Source organism: Anomalospiza imberbis, chromosome 2, assembly GCF_031753505.1.
Source record: "Anomalospiza imberbis isolate Cuckoo-Finch-1a 21T00152 chromosome 2, ASM3175350v1, whole genome shotgun sequence".
Classification (NCBI taxonomy): domain Eukaryota; kingdom Metazoa; phylum Chordata; class Aves; order Passeriformes; family Viduidae; genus Anomalospiza; species Anomalospiza imberbis.
In genome coordinates, this window is record NC_089682.1 from 67490056 (window position 1) to 67508157 (window position 18102).

Consider the following 18102-nt stretch of genomic DNA (forward strand, 5'->3'; position numbering starts at 1 on the left):
TATAACAGCGTAACTCTGATGGAAACAGAGTCAGAAAAGGGGAAAAATAACAAAATCCACTGTTAAGCTTGATTTTTGAACAGACTAGTTTAGCTGAACTGTGTGGTCATGAGACTTTGGGGGTTTAAGAGGTGCTGACACAATCCCCTGTGTGATGGAAGATAAAGAAGAATTAATAATTGGTGATTACTGACATCGTTATGGCTTATGCAAACACACCTGCTTTCCCAGTTGCCTTCTCTTTTTATTTCCATTTCCGAGCTTTTTTTTTTTTTTTTTTTTTAATACGCACATGCAGCATAGGTCAATCTAATTCTCCAAACAGGAAATAACACCATTTGCACCAAGGATCACATGTTAACTAAGAGTAAACCAGAACTACATTCCTTGCCTCTAATGTCCAGTCCACTAAGAGATTTTAGAAATTCCTCACACCAGGCAAAACACTACTGAAGCCATGAAAAGTGCCTGATCTAAGAATACAGTATGACTGTATTCATTGCACCTGAGTAAAAGGGGAAAAAGCTAGTTTAATATTGTCTGCTTGTGATTTGCAGTGTCCAACATCACAGACACCAGCAATTACTTTGACTGTTGAGCAAAAGATAAACACAAGTTATTTGATTGATTAAAAAGCAGTAGGAAATAAAAAGGAAAAAAGAACCTCTTCAACTACTCCCATCCCAAGCTTTCAGCTCCTCTGGGCTAACATCACAGCTTGATTTTCCTCCCTGGCAGATCCCTCTCCAGACCCCTGCTCCTGCATAAATGCCATGTTCACAGGCTCCACACCTCAGCATCCCTAATTCCTCAGCATCCCTAATTCCCCCTGCCAGAGTTCAGACAAGGACCACAAGCAATTACTGTAACACAGGGACATTTGCTGATGTTATCATAATAATGTATGGCAGGATATGTCAAGTATCCACAGCAGATGCATTGTGTGTACATTTAATAGGGCTGTTACTCAGTATTTGTGGCAAAATTTCACCCAGTAAGCTAAACTGTGCTTCTGCCATGGATAATACTTCTAACAAGAGAATTTGGCTACCTGGAAGTGAATGGAACAGCCCTATTTAAAAATAGTGCAGGAATAGCACAGCCTATTAAAAAGGTGATTTCTTAAACAGTTCTGCCTAGCCACGACTTCTGGAAATTTATGAATAGAGAAAGTAAACTGACAGACAAGGTAGAAAAATGAATTTCACAGCTAAGCTGGTAGGTGAAGTTACTTCTGAATAAGCAGAAGATGTGCTCTGTTGATGTTTGTAACAATAACAAATGATTGATCTAATGCACAACAACATAGATTTATGAGATCAGTGGCAAAATTGTGGCTGTTCCAGAATTGGTGCTAGGACAAGAAAAAAGGGAGCTGTCTGGTTACTGGGCAGCAACTTCCATCAGAAAAAAACTCTGTCCCACTGGCCCTTGCCATGCTTATGCCCTTCAGACATAAATCTCTACTAAAGCAAACAGGGCATTCAGATTAAAAACTGGTGCTGCAGTAAGTGAGGACACAATTGTCCAGTCAAGGCAACAGGAATACTCCTTATACTTCTTACTGTGAAAGAGGGCTAAAGAAGTCATCATGGACATCTAAAGAAAGGTTAAAATTTCTATATGCCAAGTATAAATCTGCTGATTACAAAGAAATGGCATTTCTAAGAAATATTGTATCTTTAAAAGTCATTTTAAAAGTGGCACTTGATACCAGAGACATCCAGCAATCTCAGCCATATTCAGTGCTTCATGAATAAAAACCCACTGCTAGCAGAAATCAGGTCTGCTCAAGAGAAATGATAAAACTGGATTTATTATTTTATTAATAGCAGCATTACTGTAGCTGCAACTGAGGTGACACAGCTCACACCTTTACCCTCTCCACAGATAACATATACAGACTGAGAAGGAAATCACTGCCAGGGAGGAAGGGAGGAGGGAAGAAACATGCTGGCTGAGCCCAAATTTTGTAATTTTCAGTGGAATTACTGGTCTGGACATTAGACAATACTTACTTAGTCTAAAATTCTTTTATATTTCTCTTCATCCTACCATTTTGGAAGTGATGCGTCTCTTTTATTTTTTTTTTTGTATGCGCACGAATACATGACTGTGAATGCACGTCTATTAATGCCAAGATGCCTGAAAAATCAATAGCTTGCATTTCCAGAGCATATTTGATCCCGAAACTGTCTACTGTGAATTAATTTACAGGACAATCACATAAGGCAAGAAAATATTTCCATTTACAAAAAATGCAAAAAAAAAAAAAAAAAAAACAAAAAAACAAAAAAAAAAAAAACAAAAAAAAAAAAAAAAAAAACAAAAAAACAAAAAAAACCCATGAGGTGATGTGACTCAGTCAAAAGAAGAGTTTAAAGAAGAGTTTCTGTCCCTGCTATGCTGCAGCTCAGGATGTAATTGAACATTTCCTCTGGGGAATGAACATTCCCTGGCAAGCAGATGGACTTGATTTACATCCTTCTCTCTATTTTTTTTGGTCTCCTCTTTTTTCTTATTACTATTATTATTGTTATTATGACAAACTCCTTAATGCAGGAACTTTGTCTAATATGCTGTACAGCACCTAGCACACTTATAGGTCCCACTGTGATTAAGCACACAACTCCAACATCCACGGTCCTTTGATTTTCCAGCTGTTAACCCTGGGCTCAAACCCCTGGATATACGGTGTCTAGTAAAGAATAAGCATGCCAAAGCAGAAATTAAAGCTTTTAAAATGCTCCAAAGCTCCATTTTTAACAGTGAGTGCATTACAAAGAAGTCATTAAAAGCCACACTTTTAAATAATAGAGAAGTGAAAGCAAAGAAAGTAGATAATTTAGCGTGTGTTGATACAACATAAATTACAGAGGATGGAAGCCAGCTAATGTGGTAAGGGAATTACACTGTAAAATTCTGTGTTAGTTATGGTCACGTATCAGTGATGGATATATCAAGCTGGACTCTGCAACTGTTGGTGAACTCAGCATTTGTACAAACTGTGTTAAAAGAGCATGGAAGAAAAGGGAGACAAATTCCTCAAATTCACCATTGACTGGAGAGCCTCACAATCAATGTTTTTTCCCCCTGCAAGGTTCTCTCTGCTCTTCAACAGGGCAAGGACACTTACAGGCTGAACAGCATTGAGCTATTCATGCTATGACATGATAAGCAGAGCTGATTTTCATCACACACATGAGCTGCCAAAAACAGCTCCATGGCCAACACACATGAGGGAGACACCCTTCAAGAGGAGCACCCAGTGGGGAGGCAACTGACCTGCAATGCCATCAAAATTCAAAATACATTTTCTAATTAGATCACAATAGCACCTAAAACACACCCTGGAGAAAGACTGCAGGTTAGACTAAAAACCAAAAAAAAGCTAATGGCCTTCATTTACAAGATATGGAAGATCTTATTTCAGAGGAAGTTTTTATTAAAAGTTTAGCAGCATGGATGGAGCAGTCAGGACAGGCAAGTGTCCCTTGGCTACAAGAACAGGCTGAGAAACCTAGAAACCCTCCACGACCACTGGGAAACCCTCCAGAGCTGCCCAGAGCAACTCCCTCCTCAAGGTCTGCTCTAACAACAGCTATAATATGTAAGTGTAATAGAAGGATAATCCCTGCTCCATTCCTGGAAATGTTCATGGCCAGACTGCACAGGCTTCTGAGCAACTGTGGAAGATGTGCCTGCCCATGGCAGGGGTGTTTGAACTAGATGGTCTTTAATGTCCCTTCCAATCCAAACCACTCCATGATTCTATGATTTCTCGGCTGAAAAGAGGCACTGGGTACCCTGCATCTGTACTGCTGGCAGCCATCAGGATGTGGAGCAACAGCAAACCACTGATTTGTCTCAGTCTGTGAGAGCAAAGATGCACGGGGGTTTCTCAGGACAAGCCAAAGAAAAGAGGTTGTAAAAATCAGGATGTACGACAGGAGGGTGAAGCACTATTTTAGTATGGCAGAGCAAACGTGGCTTTCAGACCCTGCAGGATTCTTTGCCAGTTGGCTTTGTGAGTGCAAAAGAAAGTGAAGCCCAGCCTATTGAGAAGAGTAGGGTTCGTACCAATTAAATTCTGACACTCACAAACCCCGTATTAGCTTATATAAATATTAATACTACTTCAGTGTGAAAATATCCAGAGTCTTCCCAAATCTAGGTGCAGATGTGACAGTTCAGACACAGCTTCCAGAGGCAGAGTATTGCTGCTCTGTAAAGATGTACTGACCTACATGCACTATTTCTAAACCTAAAAGTGCATCCTGCCTTAACCACTGCAGCAAATACTATTTCAGTGGTGCTAGGGGTCTGCCTCTGTTTAAATAGTGCCAACAACAAAAGGCTAAGCAAGGTGTAAGCAGATTTTCCAGACACACAAGCATAATTTTAGAATAAATTAATGAAGAAGAATGTGCACAGGAGTGAAATTTGATCTGATGGCATGTTAGTTAAAGAATCTCTTAAGTAATCTATATTAGACTGCAGAGAAGCTTACTGGGTTGGTTCAAAATATGTTAACACTAAACAAAGTAATGCAATGGTTTGAATTAAAATTCATTTTTCCAGAGTGCAGAAACATAATAAATCAACGCAGTAAATTACCCCTGTGCTGTGAAATTAACACCCATATACATGAAATAAAAGTATGAATTTACAGCTCTGATCAATCAATTTTTTTACTAACTCCATCTTCTGTTTTATTTACCTTCTTTCACATGCCACTCACCCAAGAGTAACTGACTTGGCTCGGGACGAATGTGGCACTCCTGGGAGCTGGTCAGCCCAGCTGCTCCAGCAGCAGCTCTGCCATCCTCCCCGTCTCACACCACCCACAAAGGAGCACAGCCTTGTGACCCTGTGCTCTGCCAAAGCAACCCTAAGCCCTCCCAAGCACAAAAGTCAAGCTATGAGGAAAAGGCCTGGCTCTCCCAGCAGCCACATCAGGGTTTAGGCTGACTTGCAGCTGCTGAAGATACTGAGCTCCAGGAATGCCTCCCTTGCTGCTGTGTGTATACACAGCTGGGAAACAAATGCCCAGGGGAATGCCTTTCCTTGTAGTCATGTAACCCCTAGAGTCACCTCAACTTTTTGAAAAACATGTTTCCTACTCCCCTCACAAAACTGTGCTTTTGCAATATATTCCCCTTGCCCACTATAAAGGAAAATCCCATCTTGCTCTCTTGGACCTGCTACACTTAGGCTGCAGTGTCCACCAGTTAGCAGAACAAGGCTGCCTTGTTCTCCAGTGTAAATAATCTATGGTTTCACACGTGCTCATGTGCTTCATTATTCACTTAGTACTTGTACCTATGAATATCAGCTCACGAGATAAAAGTGCATACCAAGGCGCAAACTGATGCTTGGCTGTATTTCAATAAAAATATCAAGGTGAGAAAAAAAAAGACCTTCATGGGAGGTTGCCTTTCCAATCCTGACACACATGGGTGGGCTGCTCATGTTCCTGTCCTCTTCCCTGGAGCACTCATATAAACCCCAAGCCCAAAGAGGAGGGCCCTTGACACCATGTACTCGTGCCCCCACAGCAGAGTCAGCCCTCAGTGAGAATACGCCCAGGGTGACTCCAGTGCCCAAATCTTGCTATCAGTGGCTTTTTAGCAGCTCTTCATTTCTGCAGGAGCAACTCTTCATCTCTCTAAAACCCAGAGCGCAAACTGCAGGTTATAATCCTGAAAGGTCTGAAGCCTGCCTTCAAACAGATCAAAATGCATGTGATACATTTGCAGTTGGACTGCCTAAAATAGCCACCACGAGCTGTGCCAGTCTATAAAAATGTAGGAAGGGACAACTTGACTATTAAGAGGTTTCTTCTATCTACAGATACAGCATACAAGGAGTAATGTTGCTTCTGCTATCAAGATAATCAATCACGAGTGTAAGAATTGGCTACAATTATGATCCTGAATTAGAACCAGGAACAAAACCTGGACTCCCTGTGTCCCCACTTGATCAGACATGCAGTGGTCCATGTGCCTCCAGAAACCTGCCTGACCTGCATGAGCTACAAGGCAGCTGAAAGTGAGCTCCAGAAGAAGGCAAACACAGTCACTGCTGACCTCCAAAGACAACTGAGAACATCCCTATGCTCCAGCAAACTCCCCATCTCTTCTGTCACTTCCCACCAAAAGATGTAAAAAATGCAGGATGCTGCCTCCGTGTTGACTCTCAGCAGTGGATTACTCACAGGAGTGAGATGTCAGTTTGCTGGCAGTGTTGAAACTTCCAAAGTGACACAGAAAATAAAGATCCCCTTTCTCAAATGACTATTCTCCCCCGACAGCAAGAGCATGCTCATTCAGCCCACGTATACAGCAATTGCAGCATATTTGGGTTCACATTAAACCTTTTCATCTTGATTATACAGCATGCTGTCACATTTAGGGCTGCTGTGCAACACTCTACATGAGTTACTGCTGTGCTGAATCCCAGCTAGAGTATGGGGCTGGCAGGCTACGAACCTCTTCTGTGCGTGGAGAAGTCTCCTGTACAAAACTACTGGAGTGTAAATTACTGTCTTAGAGAAAAGTAGTGCACTGCAGGGAGACGGCTGAAAGGAGCCTTGTCAGAGACCCCCAGGGGCACTCTCTAGGAAAATCCATTACGCTTTTATTTCTCGGACATCAGCATCCCATCAAGAGAAACCCTTCTGATGTCAAGGCCTGGCGCTCCCCTTTGGGAAAAGGGATCTCTGCACACACACACACTCTGTCAGACTCATCGTTTTCAAAACAAACTCCAAGAGGCCACCTTGCCCAGTTCTCACTGCTCTGCATTTGGCATTGAAATGGATAGAAAAGGGATGATTTATCCACTCTATAACAAATCACAGCCAGTCACTAGCAAGGATGCTTACTGAGTGTAAGGGGGGCCCTCTGGGAGTTGCCCAAGCAGCAAAGTTACACATCCCGAAGCCTTTTAATCTCTCAGACAGCAATTTCCACAGTCCAAATGAAGATTAACCACTGTCAGTGTTAACTGTGAGAGTAAGATCTCACTGTTAGGGAAAGGGATCCTGCCTGCTCTCCAGAGGGACAAAGAGCCAACCCACAGGGTGTGCCACCAGGCTAGGGTGCTGCAGGACTGCCACATGCCCGGCTCCAGTCCTTGTCACAGGCACACCCTGGCAGATAAGCAGGGCTGTGCTGAGCAGATTGCTCTGCTGGAGGAGCTCATGGAAAGGAAGCACAAGCATTAAACACTGTGAGTCCTAACTCTGCTACTTTGCCCAGATGGGATTTATGGGGTGGGGAGGGGGAGAAGGGATGCAGATGGAAGAGCATCTTCGGCCATTCCAAGTGTTAAAAATAAGTGAGATATGCGCCTTAGGGCTCAGCAGATTGAACACAGTGATTATACATTCTCCATAATTCTTCACCTGGGCTTATGTCTGAGAAGATCCTGACCCCTTCTTATGCCACACATTGCAATAGGATTGCCCAACCAAATGTTGAAAATCTATTTAGTGAACACCATTTCCGTACACAAAATTAAAAATGCTCCCTCTCGCATCCATTCCTTCTAGTTTTTTATCTGTTTAGAAATTTAACAGAAGATATAAATACATTTTAAAAACAATCAAAACCCCAGAACAAAAGTAAGAGCATGAAAAAAAGCAGCAGCACTGTGTGAATTCTCTGAAGTCCTGTCATAAAGATTGGTATATTGCTCTGAAAGATCCCCTCGACTCTCAAGCTCCAGATCATGCTGGAGGGTCACCACAAGCCCAATGAATGAGCAAAGCTGGGTACATGCTGGAGTGAGGAACACAGCTGCCAAGTACAGGTAGGTACCCGGCAGAGCATCCAGGACCTCAGGCTACATCTCCTGAGGCAATTTCTTTATCAGCCTCATTCAGCAAAGGCACCTGGGGTACAGACATGTATAGAGCTGCTCTGCATGAGTGCCATGCTCCACTGCCAGCTAAGGACAGTATTTTAACTTAAAACAATCACCATCTCTGCCACACTGTACCCACAGGCTACCTCCCCAGCTGTTAGAAATCAATGCAAACACACAGATTTTTTTTGAAAGGCCAGAGGGACGTTTAGGTCATCTAAACTGTTTTGGTTTGTTTTTTTTGGTTTTTTTTTTTTTGGGTTTTTTTTTTTTTTTTTTTTTTTTTTTTTTTTTTTTTTTTTTGTGAAAACCAAGCTGTAGAATTAAATCCACCTACTTTAATGTGGAACCTTATTACATGTGCTGGACAGCCATCATGTCACTCACTTCAGTGGTGCTACACCAGCTAATAAAAAAATGAAACCTGCTCTGTAACCTGCAACAGCTTGAATCTGCTTCCTAGCACTGCTCTGCAGAGTCAGTGCAACAAAGTCTCATCCCTGTAGACACAGGGAAGAGGCAACAGCCAGCAGTGATTCAGTGACCCAGGCCAGAGTGATTGCTGCAGCAGTACACCTGCAGCACATCATCTGCCAGCACCTTTGCGCACCCATGCAAAGCAGAATGCTTCGGACACATACAAAATGCTTTAGTCACATAAGCTATCAGAAAACAGAGAGGTTTGGAAAGCAAACCAGTGCACCCTGAAGGGGTAAAAGCCAATAAATATGTAAATTGCATTTTCCCACTGCCCTGAGGCAACAGGGTTTTGTTACCTGTTTTGGGATTGATTACAAAGAAGTTCTGGGGATTTCCACTCGTAATCCGGTAAATCAGTTTTTCATTAGTGCTGGAGTCAGGGTCCTGGGCTTGTATCTGAATGACAGATACATCCTTTGGGGAGTTTTCCATGATGACTGGGTAATAGATAGGCTCAGAGGTGAGAGGGGCATTGTCGTTCACGTCCTCCACTTCAATGTAGACTTCGATGGTAGTGTAGAGTGGGACAACACCATGATCAGTCGCATACACTGTCAACCAGTAGGATTTGGTTGTCTCCCGGTCAAGAACATCTGCTGTGTAGATAACTCCTGTAGAAAAACAGCAAGCAGAGGATGTCATGAATAGGATCAATAAAACATCACATCCATTTTCATTTGGCTGTACTACAGAAATGTGTTCAGCATGTAACAAAGGCTCTACCCGTAGAAAAATTCAAGGTATCCAACAAATGAAAACAGAAGCCAGAGCTCAGGAATTGTTTTGTGAACTCAGCTCAACATCTCAATCCTTTGTTCCAAGAAATTGAGAGGGAAGGAAGGTAAAAGGATGGCTCTTCATAAATGGCCTAATGCCACAGCAATTTCTTTGCTAGAATGGCAAAGAAGAAGAAACACCATCATTTTCTGCTTTGTCATGCAAACTTGTATAAACCTTGGTAGGAAGGGATACAACCATTGACAATGAATTGTACAAAAAAAAAAAAAAAAAAAAAGTGGCTTTTCTTTTCTAGTTCCTGCCTGCGCCCTTGTTAAAGAAGAAAACCTAGGAGGCAATCTAAAATTAATCCATCCAAGTTCAGAAAATAGACAGTAAATTTAAAATTGAGCTCCCTCATAGCACAATGCCAAAATCCTGGATAACAAGCAATCAAAAGCTCATGCAGTAGCCCTTAGACAATGAATATAACGAATATATTTCTATCCTCTTTTATCACAGAGGAAGAAAAGGCTTTGCCATGTTACCTACTGGTGTAAGAAAACATCAGTTAGTTTTCCACCTGGTCCTAAGAAACAAAAGAGAAAGTCTATCTGCGTATAAAGAGATGAAAATGTTCATGATATATGTGCCACAAAAGTGGCGGTGAAGTGCATTTTCTTATTCTGATGCTTATGTGATTCTGGGTCAGAGCCAAAGAGAGGGACTGAATTACCAGCCCCGTGCCTGAACTGTCCTGGCATGAAGGGCTTCCGCTCACCTAATTTCTGCCTGAAATGCTTTAGAAATTCCATCCTCCTCCTGACATTAACACCTGGTTTGTGTCTGGTTGGAACGAGGTGTCCCTTCAGGTCCCTTCTAAACCAAACCATTCTGTGATTCTATGATAAAGCAGAAACTCTGTCATTCCAAGACTTGCTTGTATTGGCATAGTCCAAACCTGCACTGGCTTAAGCAGTGACCATGAGGGCACAGAGGACCAAATACCCCAGTACCACACACAAAATCACACCAGCATCAAAATTAGCAAATGCACTTCCTCACCACTTCTGTGACACTTATATCAAGAACATTTTCATCTCCTAATACGGCATTGTTAATCTTGAGAGACACACTAATGCAGTGGATCTCAAGCTTAAGAAACATTCAAAAGGACTGTTTGCAAACCATCAAATCATGTCATTAGTAGATGGCAAATGATGGAGAAATTGCAGGGCAAAACAGGAATACAAGAAACCTGAATTTAGTCTCAGATGTGTTTGATGCTATTTAGAGCAAAGTTATCAGTTAGTTATTAATTATCAGTTATTATCAGAGCTGCTCTAAGGTCAGCACTAATAAAAGATATGTGTGCCTTTTTGGCTTTTTCTTTTTAAGGATCCAACTGCACTGTTTCCATGACAGCTTCAAGTCTTAAAAAAGTTTTCAAGGTAGCACAGAACTCAACCACACAGTCACAGAGATGCTACATGTATTTGCTCTTCTAAGATACTTTTTTTTTAATACTACAATTTTTTTTTCAAACTTTGGATATTTTTTTTTTTTGTGTCTTTTAATGCTAGTTTGAACTGACAAGTATGCTCCTAAAATTTGATCAACCATATAATATAGGAAGGGGAAAGGAGCAGCACTTATTCTGGTCATGTATGGGCTTAGGTAGTTTTGTAGTAACCACAGATCCGTGTCCTTCTCACTCAGATATATTATTCACCCATTGTAGGTGAGTAGGGCAGCACTGGAGGACAAAAGCAGTGTGTATTCTAAATATTCTTGTTGGCAGCAGCCTGTGCTACGTAATGAGTTTCTGTAGAAACATAGGTGAAATATATGGTGAACTGCAATGAAAAAAGTCCACAAGTCCAGAAGCGAAATTACACTGCAGGGATGAGAAGTGCCCATAACAACCCACAGAAATAAATAAATAAATAAAATAAATCAACATAGGAAAGAATCAGGGAAAAAAAAAAGATGAATATTAGTGATACTAGAGATGATGATTTATTCAGAAGACATGAAGAATTATTTTACATCTTTAAACAAAATTTGAAATAAATAGACTTCTCCCCCCAGTGAGAGCACAGAAGGTTTTAGCAGATTAACCTATGTTTATGAAGCTGAATTTCACCAATACTGAGGTGATAATAAATCTATCTTCTGAGTCATTCCTTCATTTTATAACTCCTGGCAAGAGTTACTTTTCATTTCTGTATTTCAGAAGGGAAGGCTCATTGAAAAAGCATTAGGTACTGCCAACAGGTCTTTTACACTGGTTCTTACTTTTACTTTTGATTTATTAAAAGGTCCCAGATACAATTAATTCCTTTTCTTCAATAAGTCTTGTCGTTTCACCTGTCAACACCACACAGCAGCTTGATAAATAAGAAGACTTTTGTTCAATTTCAGGTTTTCCACATGGAAATCCTTCCATTATCCTAGGAATACCTCCTACCATGGTCTTCAACGTTCTGTACAAAATTCCTCCTTGCTGTACACCCACATATGGATATAAAGGTAGTAACCATAAGAATACACAAGCTGCCCAAATATTTAATGGATCACTTTGCACAGGTGTGGATGACATCCTTCCAGAGGGATGCCAAATGCCAGCTTCACATGAGGTGTTAACACTTGAGACTAATGATACTTGGTCATCAACACTGCTTTTTCATCACTATGGCATGAATGCAAAGAGCTGACAGAGCTGGCGTCAGGGGCTGCAAAATATTCCCTGAGTAGTTCACAGATAGGCTCTCACTCACTTTAGCTGAGAGAAAGGAGGGGAATATCCTTGGATAACATCACAATAAATTCAGAAAACACACCACTTACTTCAAAGCTCATAGATATTAACAGGTAATAGCTCCTGTTATTACAGGAGCAGAAAGAAGGAGAGGCCTTTGGGAGCAGCTCTAAGGGCTTTTCTTGGATGGGTTTTGTAGTGCACTCTTTCCACCCGCTTGTTAATTAAAAGAGAAATGTGAGCAAAGTAAGGACGCTTGGACTAAAAAAATCCAGAAGAAACACCTGCAGAAATCATGAAAATTTCAATGGGACTAAAAACCAAAAAGTTCCAAAATTTTGCAGACACATTTCTGAACAAGACAGATAAAACAGATGTTCTCATCCACTGGGATGCTACACCATGGTGGCACTACAGTGTTTTTATGTAAGACAGCTGAAATCCAACCACACATCTGTGAGCCAGCTCTTTATGTCGCCCTCAGCTGGATTTTGCAGTATCCTTGAAGGCCTGGAGCCAACAACACCTGAGGCCCAGGGCAGCCTCAGAAATAAAGCCAGCCAACAATCCAAAAAGCAGTGCCACTAATATGCTTGCCACTGCATACCTCCAAGTACATATGCGCCATGCAATTTCCCAGCCACCATGTGCATTGCAAACACTGTAAGTGAAAAATAACAACAGCGTGCATTAGTTGCTAAATAAAATCCTCAGCACATTTTTATGTAAATTAGGCACAGCCCTTAGGCATGGCAATGTGCCAGCAATGCCAAGGTTGTGTGCTTGTTTCTCTTTAAGGCTTGTTTTCCTTCTTTCCCTGAAAAAATAATGAAATAATGCTTTCTGTATGGCTCCTACAATTGGACACAATGAGACATAGCATTATGAAGGATGAAGGTTAAAAAAAAAAAGAAACTATTAAAGTGGATAAAGAATTGGCAAACTGGATTTCCCTCTTTCATCTCCCACTGATTTGCTGTACATCTGTCACCAGAGCACTTCAAATGATGTGGTCCACCCAAAAAATATCTGAAAGTCATGTATTTACTATCATGATGAGAAACCTGAGAGACTCTTAAAACAAAAAGGGATTAGAGAAAAGCATTATTTCTTTCATCACTTCTTTGTTGCCCCCTGTTTGTTTACTTTACATATTTGACAGTACTGTGTATATAGGTAGTGTGATGGATGGACCTGCCACAGCTCTTTAAGAGAATGTTTACTGGAGCTGTCAGCCTGGCTGTTTACATAGGTGCCCATCGCCATGGATATCTGCTACACACATATGTTCCTCCTAAAAGTCAGATCATCCTTCATGAATGCCCTCAATAGGACAAACATTGAAAGGAGTTCAATTCTGTTTAGTTTTTTCAAGGCAAGATTAAAAGACAACTTGGTGGTCTGTAAGAAGCTGTCCATGGAAAAGTCAAAAGAGAGTAAGAAAGCTCTTTAATCTAGCTGAGAAAAGCAAACTGAGTTCTGATGGCTGGAAGTCAATGGCAGAAAAAGGAGAGTGCAAATATTCAACAAGGAGGATATCTAGCAGGAGCAACTGCTTTTCAGGGACAGGCCAGAATCTCCCGTCATTTGACACCTTGGTACTGAGACAAGACAATAGAACCTATTCTTCTATCCAAGTTATTGGCTTAGCTGCAGAAACTAACACAGAATCTGATTTTGCTAAGTGACTCAGTAACCCATGTTAAAAAAGTTGCCAGTAGAAGTAGCCATACACTCAATAAACAATGAACAAGATATGGGGAAAGAAGACTGACTATGAAGTATCTGCTACTCTGCCAAAAATTATCACAAAAATTGCCACATAAAAACAATTAGTTCTCTCCTTTTCAAAATACTGCAGTAGTTTTGCAGGGGGACATATTGCATCAGCTATCAATTGAGAAGAGCATCAGTGACAAAAGATGTTGCTTATTCTCCTCAACCCTTTTCAGGAGTATGACCTAATTGCACAAATGTGCATCGCAGACTGGGAAATCAGGAAAGGTTAGATAAGGTGAATGGCCCATTTATTTCCAGAGCCTGGCCCAGGACTAGCTGTATGTGGTGTTATATTTTAGTTAAATGGTATACTCTGTCTCACCCCTTGAAAATGTATGGTTTATTCCAAGCCCGTGATCCTCCCCTGCAGTATCCTGTGTCTGTAATCCCATTGGCCCAATCTGTTCCGCGCCCACTTTGAATCTCCCTGTTAAGTGTGCAGGGGGATGGTGCTCACTCTCTCTTCGCCAGCTCTCCTGGCCGGTGCTCTCTTGTCCCCTCTCTCCCCCTCCCCTTTCCCCCCTCACTCCCCCTTCCCCCCATCTCCCTCAGAAACCATGCTGCCTCCCGGGGGTAGGACCCCCAATAAACCCTCATCTAATGAGCACCCTCAGAAGCCGTGTGGAGTCTCCTTGCCTGCCTGCTGCTACCAGCGAACTCACAGCCTAGGGGGGCCCCCCGGGGACACGCCGGAGGGTCCCCCCAAACGCGCCGCAACAGCTGTAGAGGTGGGCAGGAGGAGTGGGAGGCAGCAAAGGCAGAACATGCCCTCATCACAAGTTGCAGCACAGGATAGAAGTGACACTGCAGTAACACACTCCCAGATGCTCCCAGCTACCAGAGTGCAATATGCCCATTCCCACCCAAATCCAGTTCCTTGCTAGTGCAAATGCAAGGTTTGGTGGTTAAAGTCACTATAAAAACATATAACCTTCAGGGTGAATGAAGCACTAAGGGTACCGCATGCACCTTCCTGACCTCAGACCCCAGGACACCAGCAAACTCCCTCAGTAAGTCCAAGGGCCATATCAGCTTCTGCCATGAAATGCTAGAAGAAAACATTTCCAGAGCCCCCCCATCTGCCTTTCCCTCCTCCAGCTTCCAAACAAAGGGGCTCAGTGCAAACCAGCTACAAAGCAGAAGCTGCTTTGTCCCCAAATTAAAATGACAGAAATGAGGCCATCAGGAATGCCGACTAACAATGAAGTACTCAGAGCTGTTACATCTCTCAAAGGAAGAAACAGAAAAATCACTGATTCCAAAATGCTACTAATTATTCATGATCCTTTATCAAAGACTCTGTGAGTCTCCTGGAAGTAAACACAACACCTTGGTTGTCACCGAGCTGTCAGCCAAAGGTCTTCATTTACATTGCCTCACTGGGAAAAAGTAATAAATTAAAGTAGCTTGAGAAGAAAACACTTGAATATTGAGTTTTAAATTTTTTTCTGTCTAAAATACAGAGGGAAAAGAAAGAACTTACATACTTCATCCGGCTGCACCAAGATGAAGGCTTTACATCTGCCTACCCATGCTCCTACCCCCAAGATCTGGCTAGAACCTTCCCCCACACATCGGCACACAGGGGAGCCATGGAAAGATTTGTGAGTGCAAATGCAAATGTCAGAGCTAATTCAGATTCCTTGCATTGAGCGGAGATGTGATTTTTGAAGGACACTTAGTGGAGAGCTATTGTAAGCAGGAAAAGTTTAAAAAATGTTGCAAGCCCATTATTTATCAAACCAGTGAATGTAAAATCAACCAAAAGGTCATGATTTGTAGACAGGAATTTCACACTAAATTAAGGAAGAATATTTATGATTTCAAGAAAACTAACATTATACCTAACCCATTGTTTGTTTTTTTATTTAGGTTCTTCACATAGAACAGTTTTGTGTGCATGAAAGCAGACTGCATACATCTTTTGGGAGATATTTTATTCATTAAAGGGTAAATTGTAAATATAACCCAAAGGATTAAACAGTTTTAGCATAAGAAATACATGAACCTGAAGCACCAATGCCAGACCAATTCAGCACACTGGGGCCACCGAAGCCAGTGGGAATCAGAATAAACCATAATTATATTGACCCCTTTTTAAGGTCTTCTCAAGCCATAAATAACCAGGGCCAGTTCTGAATGCGGGCAGCGGTATCACATCAGCCACAAACTCAACCGGAGCATGAAGGAGACCTATCGCTCATCCCCCCCATCGCTCGCAGCCGGCAGCTTTGAAAATCTGCCTCCTTACTCTGGTGATTAAACGCTATTTCAAGGCCTTCATTTAAGGCCCCCCACTGCGCAAAGTGTGCCCTCCTGTTTTTATTTTATTGCACAAATTTTGTAGGCTTTACTGCGTATTAAAACACAAACTCAATTCGTATTGAAGCAAGAAGAAAAATCTCCACTGACTTAAATGGAGATTAGATCATGCCCAGGAACGAGTCCAAAAGCAATATTAACTTTGTGAGGTTATACATACCTACAACTTCCTAATATTCTTATGTCTGGTTGAAATACAAAACACATATCATAAACCACTCTTGTCAGACAATGAAAAGCAGGTTACATTCCTGTCTAGGGCTTAACTTCTGATTTTCTCTTTTTCACTGATGTTTTGAATGTACAGATTTACTGTTACCTCAAAGTGCAGTTTCTGTGATGAATATCACATATGAGTTCCCAGAGCAGTAAAAGAGAATTAGAAAGCCAATCCTCAGCAACGCTATTTCCAACAACACCGAATTAGTCTGCAAATAAACCTTTTACTATGATATGACACACAATATCACAATCATCACAACCAGCCAGAATCGTGGCAAGGACATTAACCGTGTCAATAAATGTAATATAATTGCATTCAATAGATAAGTAGATAAATAATATATAGTTTGCAACTCAGGCTGGACATGACATGCCAGCATGTGTTTCCAAGCCAAGTTCAAGTTGTTGGCTCTTCCCAAAGGAGGGAGCACTGCTGCTGCTGTGAGCAGAGCACCAGTGTACAGAGGGTCTGTAAATCACTCCTGCTCATAGAGGAAACCACCACCAGGCAATGCTTTAGATCAAACTCAGGTACGTATTGAAACTCCCAAATTTTAACGGCTGGAGCTTGTTGCATGCCGGGTCGGTTCATTTAGGGATTTTAATAAACGTTAGATAGTCCGTTCTATGTACCCCCATTTCCCCCTCACAATGGTCTGCTCCAAGCTGTCTGCCATAGGGACTCTTACATGTCCATCTTATAGCCACCCCCTGCTCATTCCTGAAAGTTCTGTGTCAATCACCCCACCTCTGCATTCCCATTTGTCCCAGAATGCTGTACCCACCTCTGTAATGTTCCCATAGGTTGCTGTGGTCCGTGTCACTCCCCTGTCGTCTGTCCCCATTGGGCAAGGGGGCTTCCGCCCTGTCCGCCTGCCCCCTATTTAACCCAATGCTTCCTTTGTTCAAATTGCCATTTTGTCCACGCGCGCGACCTGGGAACCCCGTGCTGCTGCGACCACTGCAGCGGCCACGCGGGAAATAAACAGTTCTCAGCCACGCAGGACAAGGTGTGACTTCTCTCTCCCTTTGTCTCCTCTCAGCATGTGGCTACGAAGGCGGCAAACCCATGTGGAGGCTCAGCCCTAGAGCTCCGCACACGCGGCAGCCCCGGTCTCACTGAAAGGCAGCGCCACTAGCCGGGCGACCAAGCTGCCCGGGACTGGGGCAAAGAAGAACAAAAGCTGCAGGAGCTGATGGTCTTTTCCAACCTTAATGATTCTGTGATTCTTCTGACCTCTGAGGTGTTGGTTCAGCCACAGTTAGGGAGGGATACTCATGTGACTTAAATGCAAAGTGCAGCTGCAGCTGTGCTCTGTCAGGGCCATTAAATCAGGTACAGCCCATCAGTACAGTTTAAACTGGCAGGACCTCGACACCAGGCTGGGAAGGGTGTCCTGCCTGAGCAGGAATCCTGGCCAGCCCTGCCTCAGGCTGCAAAACATAAAAGTAACCTAATTTCCTACAGATAGAGGGGAAGTTCAACAAACTAAAAGCAACAGTCAAGTTCAGGTCTGGCCACTGCCCTCACAAACAAAAATAATTATTTTAAAATGTATTTATTTTTAAAATAATCATATATGAACACATAAATATTTATGAAGGCATACGTATTTATATATATTTATAATACATACATATATATATGAGCAATGTGATTCCAAGGGTGAATGTTGCATACTGAATTGGCAGTGCCACCCACCATAAGGTGGGTTTTCTCTGGAGTCATATCACATCTCCCCAGGTGTCCCAAGGCTGACACCAGGGTTGGGGGACTGCTGCCACAAGGGCAAACTTCCCAGTGAAGCAGCATTTTAATAGCACTGAAACAGAGATACATCTCAGATTAGGTGCTTGACTTTCCAGGCTATTTATATTTTGAGTTTTGAGGAGAGTTTCTTCCCTCTTTACCTTGAAATTACTTAAATTCAATGCTGAGTTCCTTTGCTTGC

General features: G+C 42.2%; 1 protein-coding gene across 9 annotated transcripts in view; it reads right to left on the reverse strand.

The window, feature by feature from the left end:
- Positions 1–18102, reverse strand: part of FAT3 (FAT atypical cadherin 3) — a 398878-nt gene that overhangs the window by 207402 nt on the left and 173374 nt on the right. For all 9 annotated transcript variants that reach the window (XR_010996349.1, XM_068181534.1, XM_068181539.1 and 6 more), the window contains exon 3: positions 8646–8960. Coding sequence is in view for 8 of the 9 variants with exons in the window: in XM_068181534.1 (XP_068037635.1) it covers positions 8646–8960 (315 nt within the window). In the remaining variant the exon portion in view is untranslated. The remainder of the gene's footprint in view (positions 1–8645; positions 8961–18102) is intronic.